This window comes from Petaurus breviceps, unplaced genomic scaffold (genome assembly GCF_028583685.1).
Source record: "Petaurus breviceps papuanus isolate PSGF00001 unplaced genomic scaffold, PetGlider_PUasm1.0 37, whole genome shotgun sequence".
Lineage (NCBI taxonomy): Eukaryota > Metazoa > Chordata > Mammalia > Diprotodontia > Petauridae > Petaurus > Petaurus breviceps.
Window position 1 is genome coordinate 77,429,336 of NW_027186296.1, and position 13,182 is coordinate 77,442,517.

Here is a 13,182-nt window from a genome sequence, read left to right on the forward strand (position 1 = left end):
CCTGTTAGCTTCAAATACTCTCTGAGTGGCTCATCCCAGTGCTCTGGATTATGTAGTCCAGAACCTGGGAAAGAAGACTCTTTTTGACTCTCTACATTGGAATCATTTTGGAAAGTTTTGTTTAAGGGACAGAGGCTTAGTGAACAATTAATTTTCTTTGAGGAATGGTGTGTACGTTGTTTTAAGGATACCTGTTAATGTGAAAATATTACAAAATAGATAAACTAGGAGGTGAATATTTTATATCATGGCAAGATTTTTCATTTTGTAGTATGAATTTGCCATAGGATTCCTTTAAGTAGTTAGTTCCCCTGGTATATAATTCAAGTAAAGTTTGACTCAACATAAATTTAAATTACACAAAATTTTCTATATATACATCTCTTACATAAAGTAAAACATGCCTATATTACTTCTGCTTTTGACAACAATAGTCAGAACACTGCTAAACTGTGGAAAGTTCTTTTTCTTCTTATACACCTCACTTTCCCAAAGCATATTTTTTTCAACCGCTTCAAAAAGTTTTGTATTTATACACAGATCAGACTGTTGCTTAGGAGCTGTTTATGGCACCCATGAGAAGTCAAGAAAGAACTGACTTATTTTGTCATTCCTGGTAACTGTATCTAAGCTGCCAAATTCACCTAAATGAACTTAATTCTGAGTGTGTGCCTGGTGATTTGTCTGGAAATGAAAATGGTTCATAAATGCTTATTTATGCAGTATTTATCTTTGCTCTGCAACCTTTTGTTTGCAGATTTCTTTTCCCCTATTGTAACCTACTGTCAAGTCCTGTTAAAGGTAAAGTCTTGACCATCTGTAATGCAGCCCTACAAAGAAAGTAGGCCAGTTACAGTTTCTCTGATGAAAAAGCTTTTGCTTGAGTATAAAGTGAACCTTATGTGGTATTCATTTGTTCAGAGAAACTATTTTCATTCCCTGGCATATTTGGAGATTTCTAAACTTTTTGTAGCACACCTCAGAGACTGTGGTGGCAAAAACGGAGTGTGCTTGCATGCAAGGAAATTATTGTAATGAATATACTCAACCCACTGTAATGAAAGAGAAAAGAGAAGGGAGATAGAAGAGGACAAATATATAGGAACCAGCAACCATAAGGACTCTATTGCCATGGACGGAACTCAGATTAAGAGCCACAGATTTATTATACCTTGGTCAAGTTCTGCACTAGGTTCTAGGTTAGGAGGATGGGAATAGGTGCATATATTGAAGGGGAGAGAGTCAAGAGGCATAAAACATATGGACAAGAGCAACCCCATAGACGATAAAGGAAAAGAGTTTGAGTTGTAATCCAGATTTCTGTGGTATAGAAAGAGCCATTGTCATGCATGATGATCCTGTCATGTTTTGTTTGGTTTTCTGCATCATGACCTCAGAAACCTCGGTTTGCATATTAGTCAAGGTGATTAGTAATATTCACATTTTGTTTTAGAAGAGGTAGTAGTGTGTTATATAGTGAAAGGAGTATTGAACTTGGAGTGAGAAGACCTGTATTTCCATTCTGGCTCTTTCACTTACTAGATCTGTCACCCTAGAGAAGTCACTTAAAATCTTTGAGCCTCAGTTTTCTCATGTGTAAAATGATGATAATATCTGCCCTACTTATCTCACAGTGCTATTGTGAAGTTCAGATGAGATAATATAAGTGAAATTGTTGTGTAAGCTATAAAACACACTCAAAGGTAAGGGATGATAATCATAATTATTAAGAAAATACTAATGTGCCTTCATTTGCTAGTTAAGAAGTACTGTGCCAGCATCCTAATTAAGTTTTATAGGCCTTAAATGACTTCCTTTTGACTTGAAAGACTTAGTTCCTCATGCTTAATATCTAGCATATAGTCCAAAAATGCTTTACTTATTTATCTAGATTTGAGCCAGGAGTTATATAATTGCACTGCTCAATTATTTTTATTGTTTTATGATTATTTAAACATATGTCTGGATATTCTAAGACCTCATAACATAGTGTCTGTGAAGAGAGAAATTCAACCAGTAAATACCATATTGACTTTTACTATATGAGAGGGAGCACAATGTAGTAGATAGAGAGTTAGCTTCAGAGGCAGGAATACCTGGGTTCATGTCCTACTATTAAAAGGGACCAACTGTATGTTGATGTTACTGTTGTATCCCCCCCAGGCAACTCTAAGACTACAAATTGCAGACGAGATGTTGATCTGCATCACCAAAGATGGTTTCCATACTGGTAGTTATTTACATGAATGAAATCATAGAACTTGATCATATATACACATATATAATATATACATATACATATATACACACACATATGTGTAATTCCCCCATATAATTCCATATCAGAAGCAGTATGAGCCCTCTCTGAAGGTCTGATAAGAACAGTGAAGAGTTGTAAATGACCCTAGTTTTGAAATTAAAAATAAAGTGCTTGGCTGTCATTCATACCTCTTTAATTCCTCTTAACAGTTCTTTAGAAGGGGAGACATTATATTGGGTTTTGGGGTTCAGGAACCAATTTATCTTTTCATAAAATAGTTGCTAAAAATGGAAGAAAAGTTATTAATAGAGAAGTCAATGTAAAATTCCTTAGTCAGCCTTAACCCCAATGTCCTGTTTCTTAGAACTATCTTGCAACCTTTTCCTTCCTACTCTCCCATATTTTTTGGCTATCTCTTTATTCAGGACAAGTGAGGTGGTATGAAAGGTGACTAACTTTCCTTTTATGAAAAGAAGCAAACTTATGACTAGGAATTCTTATTGGGATCAGAAAAGGACACCTAGTTCTTGTCTTTCTTGATGCATTTTTCACCATAATTCCCTTTTGATCCAATAATGACTTTTGTTTCCATGTGATCTACAGGATGAAGAACGAGATCCCTTGCTGCATAGTTTCAGTCATCTAAAGGAAGTATTAAATAGTATAACAGGTAAGCTTCCCATTATATAAAGAGAGCTACTTATGTGAGACAGAAAATACATATGTACATTTTGGTGTAGATGTTTCACTTCCTAATGTCTAATATCTCTCCTGAAGTACTGAATATAGTGCCACACTCCTAGTGAACATTGATTGTTTATTCATTCCATTCTTTTCCCCGCCTTGAAATATTTACTTATACTGTTTAAAAAAAACACAACGATACACACACATATCCATCTTCCATCCACATGCTAGCATGCACCAAAGGCCAGAAGTTGCAAGGAGAAGTTGGGTACTTATTGCTTGATACAAACACAGATAGATTTTCAATGGACACCTATACAGTATACATCTTTGCTCGGAAACTGACATTTTTTTCCTTCTAGAGCAGGATTTTTTTAACCTGGGTTCTTTGAATTTAAAAAAAAAATATTTTGATAATTGTTTTTCAATATAGTTGGTTTCCTTTGAAATCCTATATGTTTTATGTTATAAATTTAAAGACATTATTCTGAGAAAAGGTCCATAGACTTCACCCACCTGCCAAAGGACCATGAAAAGGGACATACACAAAAAGGTTGAGCCCCTGCCCTAGAGAAATTACTGTCAAGTATTATTGAAGGTAAAGTCTTAGCTATTTGTAATGTAGTTTCATTTGTTTATGACTATGCTGCTCAGTGTTTTTATCAGTAATTTGGATGAAGGCTTATTAAATTTTCAGATAATGCAAAAATGAGAGGACTGATGAACATGTTGGATTAGGGAGCCAGGATTAAAAAACATTGGGATGGGCTAGAATTGTGGGCCCGATTGAATAAGATGAAATTTAATAAAGATGAATGTAAAGTTCTATGCTTGTGAAGTTAATTATTTTAATCCAAGTATAGGATGTGAAAAGGATCTGGGTTTTAAGTGTTTTGCAAACTCAGTATGAGTCACGAGTATGATCTTGAGGAGTCTTTAAGGGAAGGAACTCTACAAGAGAAAGAGCTCTGAGCATGAAATCACAGGACCCAAAGTTGATCCTGGCTCTGCCATTCACTACCTACCTCACCTTAGCAAATCATTTAGCATCTTTGGGCTTCTGTAATGAGGAGGTTGGACTAAATGACCTCTAAGGTCTCTTTTCACACTAGATCTATGATCCTAAGTCATTCATAGTAGCCAAAAAAACTAAAAGTCTTTTAGGCTGCAATAGGAAAGGAATAGTATCTAGGATAAAGGAAGTTATAAATCTGATATACTCTTCACTGATCAGATCATATCTGGATTACCTTGGCCAGTTCAGATACTTTATTTTAGGAAGAATATTGATTAGCTGGAAAGCATCCAGAAGAGGTTGTTCAGTATGACAAATGACCTGAAGACCATGGGGAACCATAAGAAGACTGATAGAAAGAACTGGAATTGTTTAGCCTGGAATAGAGAGATTTGGAAGGGGATTTGCAATAGGGATCTTCTCAAATATTTGAAGGTTGCTCACACAGAAGAGAAATTAGACTTTTGAATTTTAAAAAAAGATCTTTTTAGCAATTGGAGCTGATTAACAGTGAAATGGGCTGCTTTTTAAAGTTATCAATTCCTGTCCCAATAGGTGTTCATCTGAAGGCTAGATGAACTAGTGTTGTGAATCATATAGAAGGGATTCATGCAAGGGAGTCAGACAAAATATTTCTAAAGTCCTTTCCATCCTTAGGACTGGATGACAGTGTTATTTATATTCCTGCATATATGTATGTTATATTTTTTAGTTGTTAAAATGGTTTGTTTGGGAAAAAAATGTATTCTTGGTCTGAGGTCCCTTCCAACTCTTAAATAATTCTGTCATTACAGCAAGTATTATCCCTGTTTCACAGATAAAGAAACTGAAACTGTGTTTCAGTGACCTTCCCAAGATTACATACATAGCAAGTGAATGACAGAAATAGGACTAAAACTCACATCTTCTGACCCCTTGTTAAATCCTCTTTTCACTAGAATATATTATTTTTGTCCATTTAGCCCAAGTACATGCACCTGACATACCTAATCCTGCCTGTAGTCTAAAGGAGAAGGATTCTGATCTGTATTTCTTTACCAGCTGATAAGGTATTATAGATAGACAGAAGCTATTGGAAGGCAGCTCTGTCTTAGCATTTTTTTTTCAAAAGAAATTTCTTTGGACCTATAGTTATTGGAAAATTTTAGCCAAAAAGGATCGAGTAAAAACAATTTTGAGAATAATTAGTTAATTTGTAATATCAATACATAAACTATAATTGTGTTTCTGTCTAATAGATAATATCATAGATGATCCAGCTGTTTTAGAAAGTTGGAGTTGACTTATGTGCATAATCCTAGGAAAAAAGAACAAATTTCATTCTTAGAATGAACCTGAATGTGCCGTGAACAAAGACTGTCCGCATGAGTGGGGCCTAGTTTGTACATAACTGGATGGTGTACTCTGTAGCAGCAGAGTGATCAAGCTAGAGAACCAATCCAGTTTACCTTTTTGTGTTCTGAGAATCTTGTCTACCTGCAGCAATACTCTCTGTTATGATCTACTTACCTATGGTCTGATTACTGACATATGTTCCAGATCTTGTTCATATTTCTTCTCTTTCTTAACTTGGGCTTTAGGTCATGGACCATACACAATGTGGTATAGCTCAGTGGTTTAATATGTCTGATGTAAGAACTACCCTTGTAAGTCTGCAGCCTAATTTCTTTTTTGTCCTTGAATTAGAGACCTATTTACTTGCTCCTAGAAACTAATGAAAACCAAAATGTTCTGGGGAGCCAGTTGTGTCAGATGGTGATAAGAATGCTGCTGGAGTTGCCAGGCTATTGCAGTGGGGAAGGAGGTGGCAGCATCTTCCAGTGGCTAGCACCTGTGACAGTTGTTGACTTTGGTTTATGCCAAGGCTTCCTTGTTGTTTTGGGTTTCTAGAATATTGTACCTGCCTAAATGAATGATAGATTGCAGCCAAAATAGTTAATTTTCATGGTCTTTTAGAAAGCAGAATTGGTTCTGTTGGTGACCCCACACACTGTTGGCTCACAGAAGCAGGTTTATGGGTCAGCTGCCCCTGTGGTCTTGGATTCCACAAACCATGACAAATTTTTTGTTTCTTCCGCTGAAACAAACAGATTTTTTTTGACTGGCAGTGTCAGGAGGGTTGCCTCCCTGGAAGCTTGCTAATAAGAGAGTCTGGAAGAGAGCTCTGAACTTGGAGAAAGTCAATTAAAGGGAGGCGGCCAGGTAGCACAGTGAGTAAGAGCACCGGCCCCAGTGTCGGGATGACCTGGGGGATCAAATCTGGGCTCAGACACTTAGCATCCACCCAGAAACACCTGGCCATGTAACCTTGAGCAAGTTACTTAACCCCAATTGCTTAAAAAAAAAAGTCAATTAAAGGGGACTCAAGACTTCTTACATGTCCAGGAGAAGTGTTCTGCTTAGTTTCAGGCAATAAGGACAATTCTAGTACTTTCATTCCAAAGCTCAGCACACTAAGCTAACCTGTACTTTAGCCCTCAATACAAAATCCCTGAATGTCTGGATCTGGTCCTGAGCTATAAATTCTTGTTGATTTCTTGCTTTCTGAAGTTGAGCAAGAAAGTAAAAAAATTTAGCATAAAAATAAATTAATTCATCCTATATTATCAAAAAACCAAAGCAAGTTACTGCTTCTTTATTCTTATAAATATTCAGAGTAGTTGAATGGGAGAGAGTTTAGGGTGCACTGGTATCATTTGCTTCTCCAGTCTTATGGAAGAGGAAGAACCAATTGTTAAAGCATAGATTGATGATAACCACAGTTCTCTAACTTTGAAACCATGTTTGTAGTCACTGTTAATGAAAAGAACTGTTTGGTTATTGTATAATCTGCAGAGTCTAATAAATTAAAATATTGTAATGCAAAAGTTAGAAGGCTTGGACCACTGAAGATTTAATATGAAAAAAGCCATACATGACCTGAGAGTCCTGTCTGAGTACAGTTGACCTAGATGGTGCTTTGTTTCATGCACAAGCAGAGGGACTGGCTGAGTTCTTATTCTTGACTTGGCCTTAAAAGTCTTTCTCTGTCTACATCATCTTCTCATTAGTCTTGTCTGATAGTTGTCCTGAAGTAATTAATGTTGTTATGGGCCAGGAGCTGGAATGAATTCATGATGTTTGTCTGCAGATCCTGGGGCTATAGTGGGAAACCTCTGGCTGGATTTTCCCACTGTGCTCTGAACCCATTGCCACTTTCAGGCAGCATGAGGCTCTGCTTAGCCTCCGGGCCCAGTTTGTCTTTTTATGTCTCTCTCATTAACACAAGGAAGCACATGGCTTTTATATTTAAATTTATTCAAGCTGTAATCTTTGACATTTGAGTTAGCTTTTAGTACAGTTTTGCATTTATAGTAATATATATTATGTATTTTCTCCATCCCCAAAGAATCTGTTTTAATCTTTTCCGGATGCAAATTTCATGCCGTCTTGTCCTGTCTCCCCTCTTCTGCTCTCCTTCCCCTCCCCCCACAGAGTATGTTTGATCAGGTGTGGCAGGAATATCCACTGTCAAGCTGCGCCCTTTATATTAGTCAATATTATCCTTCTCCCCCCCTCCCTGTCTGCCTGGCCCTTTGGGCTTTCCCAGTTGATTTATAATTTTGGAATTCTCATCGGAGTCTGTAATACAGTTTGTTCATTATTTAACCAAAACCTGTTTAATGAGCAGAGAGAGGCAATGTAAATGTTAGGCATGTTGCAGTGAAGTACCTTTGGGCTCCTCAGGGCGGGTGGACCGTTAACTCTGTTGTGCCTGCAGTGCTGGGGTGCCCTAACTGGGGTGGGGCTTTGGAAGGAGAAGGGTCACCGCTGCCAGCCTCCTTCTCCTAAAGTCCAGTCATGGGCACAAATTTCAAGAAGGTATTCTCATCCCACTAGGTGGCCTATTGTGTCCTTTTGAGCTCCTCTTGTTAGAGTTGCCCCCTGTCACACTAAGGCCATAGATAGAATCTATGGTTTTTGAGAAAGTAGGATGCCTAATGCTTTCCTTGGTTTCAGACCTAACACATATAGACAGGCTAGAAGGAAGACTGCCATTCTATATGATCTGTGGTTTTTGATTATTATTATTTTTTTTAATTCCCAGGCTTTCTGAATCTGTGAGGGCTCAGAATCCATGGGCACAGGGAGGGAAGCAGTGATTTCTGGTAGTTGAATATGTTCAGTGTACCTGCTAATATTTGGTTCTTGATACTCTGACTCTGCCCTCTGGTAGAGCTCTTTCACTGACCTCTGGCCTAGATCACTAAACAGGGATTCTTTTTTTAGTGAGCCAGTGAGTCTACTTTTGGAGTTAGAAGCTCAAATGTTTGCTAATCTAAAGAATAAGTCCTAGAGGAACAGAATGGGAAGCATGATACTCTGTGTGCCTCCTGATTGTTATTGGGGCCGATGTATAAGACTGTAGGCCCAGGGCTGAGGCAAGAGCCACTAGGATGGTACTTTTGGAGTATAACAGGGTATAGGTAACAGTTGATAATAGAGTATTCTGGCCCTTCAGAGCAATATCTAGTAGGGAAAACCCATAGAAGGGGAATTGCATGGATGTTTTGTCTTTCTCTTTCACCCTTCTACCCTTTACTTGGTGTTGGCTTAGCTCCAAGGGTGTAATATGATGTAGAGTCCCTTGTTCTTCTGTTACCTCAGATGATTTATGGGAGACTAGGGTGGTTTGAAGGCATATTGTGGATTTTGCTCCTGTTTCTGAATAAAATTATTGTTTGGGTCCCTGATCAAATCCCTGTTTCAACCCTGGAACTAATCTAATGCTTGAATATATTCATTTTTCAAGGGGTTTGCATAGGTCAGTCTGACTCCTAAAGATTCTTCCTATTTCAGAGGTACAGTCCAGAGTCACCCCAAAATTAATTCACATCCGCTTTTCAGGGAGTGAGACCCTTTTTCCTTCATAGAAAATAGTCTATGAATGACAGAGATCTGCCTCCTCCTCAAAAGGAGCTCAAATTTGTATTGATTGTTTGTCTTGATTTCTCCAAGCAAAGCAGCTTTGACCCGAAAGTAATAACAGTCTTTCCCAAAGCTATTTGATGATGTGCAGAATAATTTGAGGAAATAGGCATTTTTTTTACCCAACTCACCTGCATAGCAGGACTCTGTATTTTAGTGCAGGAGAGAAAAGCAGGTGCCTCGAGGACATATATGTGTCAGTAGTTTATTTAAATATGATTTATCCTGGGCAAACACACCTGTGTGTCAGTGTCAATTTTGAGTTTGTGGATGCAGAACCAGGAGGTTTAAGTCTGTCTAACCTCTAGAGGTTAGTAGAATGTGTTTAAATAGAATCTGAAAATCAGGTTGGGGAGGATTATATAATTTATATAATTTACCACCTGGCCTAAGCCTCTTAGATTCAAGCTTTAAGTTTGAAATGAAACTATTGGGAGTATACTTCCTATCTGATGTTTGTTTTGTTCCTCCAGGGAGACAAGGAATTGGAAAAAAGAGATTTCAGTGGTCATTGTCAAGAGACTTTGCATATTTATTTGAATGGTGTAGAAGTAGTCCATCTTGCATGATGTACCCTTCCACCCCACTACAGCTACACACAGAAATTGTCATACCGTTGATCTTGGGGTCACTTACAAATGCACCACTTCTATGTTCATGAACTCTGAATTTCCTTTTTAGTCAGACTGTTGTCATTCTGCCTTCCACTTTGCCATGAAGCCTTAAAACTTTTTTGTCACCATGATCATGCCCTTCAATCTTTCTGCTCCTCAGTTCTTTCCCAGGTTATTGCCCCTGCGCTGGCAACCCTCTCTTAACTTTCCCATCTTGACTTCTTGGTGAACCAGTACCAGTTCCATTCTACACTCTATTCTTCTCTTGAATTTCCTACTCCCTTGTCCCATTGAATATCTTGACTTTCCAGGCCTCAACCTTGGATCATACCTATCATCTGCTGTCTTCGATTTTACTTACTTGTTGCTGAAAGAAGATGGAAAAGTCTCAAATCCGTGCAGACTGAGCCTACTATAAATTCATGTTATATAATTTCAACCAGGTCCTCACTGTGTCAAGCCAATATACCTCCCTATATACCAATATACCTCCCTAACTGACTCATAATCCTAGTAACTATCTGCTTATAGCCATTTTACAAACACTTTCATCCTTATTCATTCATACCTCTCATGTGAAAACTTTTCTCTTATTTCACTGAAAAATTGAACCCATTCATTGAGACCTAACTCTTTTCCCTTCCTACTCTTCGTCTCTCATCACTAAGATACCTTCTCCCACTTTCTCCTCCCTTACCCTTGAAGAGATGGCCCTTTTCCTTGCTGTGATAGTAATGGGATATAAAGTTCCCCCTGTATTGGCTTGGTTTTCAAACTGATTGTGTTAAAACCCAGAGCTTGTTAATCCCACCTGTGGGATGGACTTGTTGACTTGAAAAGAGAGAACTGGGAGGAGCTGGTGACATTTGGAGAGACAAGAGAGAGGCAGAAGAACTTTTTGGAAGCAGCACCTTGTGGAGGCAGAGAGAGACTGAGAGAATTGCTGGGGGCCACTTTGAATTGCCCTGGACTTTTGAGACCTGCCCCCTGAGCTTCCAAGGACTGAGGAGACATGGCTGTTTTGCTGGTACTTTGTCTGTCTTTTTTGATGTTGTTTTGCCAGATTTGTCCACTGGTGAAAGACAGTCCTTTTGTTGAAGAAGTCCTGGAACCTGGCTGTTGGCTAAGAGCTCCTGAGACTGTCCTGCAGACAGAGAGTGAATACTGTCCACTGGTGAAGGACAGTGCTGTTGTTGCAGGGGTCTGGGAACCTTTCTGTTCAGAAGCCCTGAAGAAGGATTTTCTTGTTGTATGTTTACAGAAATCCTGGGAGATGGTTTTGCTAATGTTTTCAGGGGTTCTAGGACTGTTCTACAGACAGAGGATGAATTAATGAAGGGACTGGCAATGTATCTTGTGGCCTTGCTAAGCCTTGTCTCCCCAGGAACTAAAATTGCTGAGGACTTGCCTCTGTCAAGATGAAGAAAAGACCTCCATTTGGGTATTAAGTGCTGTGCTTAAACTTGATGTAACTCTGGGGTAGATTCAATTGTGATCCAGGGGTGGGGAACTTTTGACCTTTTTGTGTTCTATGGTTGAACAAATGAATGTACTTTACTTATGTTTGGAAACTAATCTCCATTTGAGAAGAGGGGTTTTGTGATGGACCAAATGAAGGTACAGCCTAGGGGTGGAGTAGTATTTAGAACAGGGACTTTGTAATTGATTGAATGAATGGAAGGTCCTGGGGTGGGGTAGTACTTGGAGATTATTTAATCACACTTAGTAAATGCTGTATTTTGAATGATGTCATGTTTTGATCTTCTCTGTTCTTGGTTTGTCACTGAATAAAATGGAGAGCACCTATGCTGGTATTTTGAACCTTGGGAAGTTGCCTTTCCTTGGCATTACATTACACTTGCCAAGACAAACCTTTTCTACAACAGAAGTGACCTCATTCCTTCCAACTTTTTCTCCAGCAGATTGCCTCCTCTATCATCCCTACTCTCTGACTAATCTTCAGTTACTCCCTGTTTATTATTTCCCTATTGTCTACAAGCATGTCTCCACCATCCTCAAAAAAAAAATCTTTTGATCTCTCTATCCTTACTAGTTATCGTCCTTTATCTCTTCCCTTTTGTGGCTAAATTTCTTGAGAAGGCTATATACAATTGCTCTGCTTCTTTTCTTCTCACTCTCTTCTTAACTCCCTGTAATCTGGCTTCTGATGTCATAATTTAACTGAAAATACTCTTTCCAAAGTTATCAGTGATATCTTAATTGTCAAATCTAATGCACTTTTTTCTTGACTTCTTTTGCAGCCTTTGACATGGTCAGTCATCTTCTTCTCCTTGATTTTCTCTTTTCTCTCTAGGTTTTAATGAAACTCTTTTTCTCCCTACTTGTCTGACCATTCCCTCTAAGTCTTTGCTAGATCTTAATTCAGGTCCTACCTGGACTAACAACCCCCAAGTCTCTGTCTTGGACCCTCACTATTTCACTTGGTGATCTCATTAGCTCCAGTGAATTCAACTATCATCCTGTGAAGATGAGTCTCAGATACATTGGTCCAGCTCTAACCTTTCTCTTGATTATCAGTCTCCAACTGCCTATTGGCCGTCTTAAACTGGATATCTCATAGACAATTTAAAACTGAACTTATCTTTCTCACAAAACCTTTTCCCTTCCTAACTTCTCTGTTACTCTGGAAGGGTACCCCTATCCTCCAAGTCACCAGGCTCACAACCTAGGTGTCATCCTCATCTTCTTATTCCCCCTCATACTCCATATCCCATCATTTATCAAGTTCTGTCATTTCTACCTTTGTAGTATCTCTCATATATACCCCTTTTCTTCTCTGACATTGTCACTGCCATCACCCTGGTGAAAGCCTTCATCATCTCATGCCTGGACTGTTGAAATAGCATTTTGCTTAGTCTCCCTGCCTCAAGTCTCTCCCAACCCCAGTCAATCCTCCACTCAGCTGTCAAATTGATCTTCTTGATGTGCAAATTTAATTGTGTCATCCCTTCCTCCACCTCCCCGTTCAGGCAATTCTAATAACTCCCTATTTGCCTCTAGAAACAAAATCCTCTGGTTTATGAAGTCCTCCATAGCCTGGCCCCTTTCTACCTTTCCAGTGTTACACTTTACACTCTCCCTAACTTCCCTGCCAAGTGCTCAGTAATAAAGAAATATTGTCCTTCTTGATGTTCTTTTTTTTCCCCCTAAATTTTTATTTATTTATTTTTGCCTCTTTTTTTTGGGGGGGGGGGAGAGGGCTGGGTAATTAGGGTTAAGTGACTTGCCCAAGGTCATACGGCTAGTAAGTGTTAAGTGTCTGGGGCCAGATTTGAACTCAGGTCCTCCTGACTCCAGGGCTGGTGCTCTATTCACTGCGCCACCTAGCCACCCCTCTTGACGTTCTTTGAACTCTGACTGAGCATTTTCAATGGCTGTTTCTTACTACTGGAACTCTCTCCCTTCTCATTTCTGCCTTCTGGCTTACTTCAAGTCTTAAAGTTCCACTTTCTGCAAAAGCCATTCATATTCTCTCTTAATGCTAGTTCCTCCACTGTTGATTATCTCCAATTTATCCTATATGTATCTTGTTTGTACGTAGCTGTTTGTATATTGTCTCCCCCATTAGACTACAAGCTTCTTGAGAGCAGGGTCTTTTTTTTTTTTTACCTTTCTTT

The 13,182-nt window shown here is 38.8% G+C and overlaps 1 protein-coding gene across 7 annotated transcripts in view; it reads left to right on the plus strand.

The window, feature by feature from the left end:
• GBF1 (golgi brefeldin A resistant guanine nucleotide exchange factor 1) overlaps nucleotides 1-13,182 on the plus strand; it is a 141,100-nt gene that overhangs the window by 21,678 nt on the left and 106,240 nt on the right. For all 7 annotated transcript variants that reach the window (XM_069098817.1, XM_069098819.1, XM_069098818.1 and 4 more), the window contains exon 3: nucleotides 2,864-2,930. In XM_069098817.1, the coding sequence (XP_068954918.1) occupies nucleotides 2,864-2,930 (67 nt within the window). The remainder of the gene's footprint in view (nucleotides 1-2,863; nucleotides 2,931-13,182) is intronic.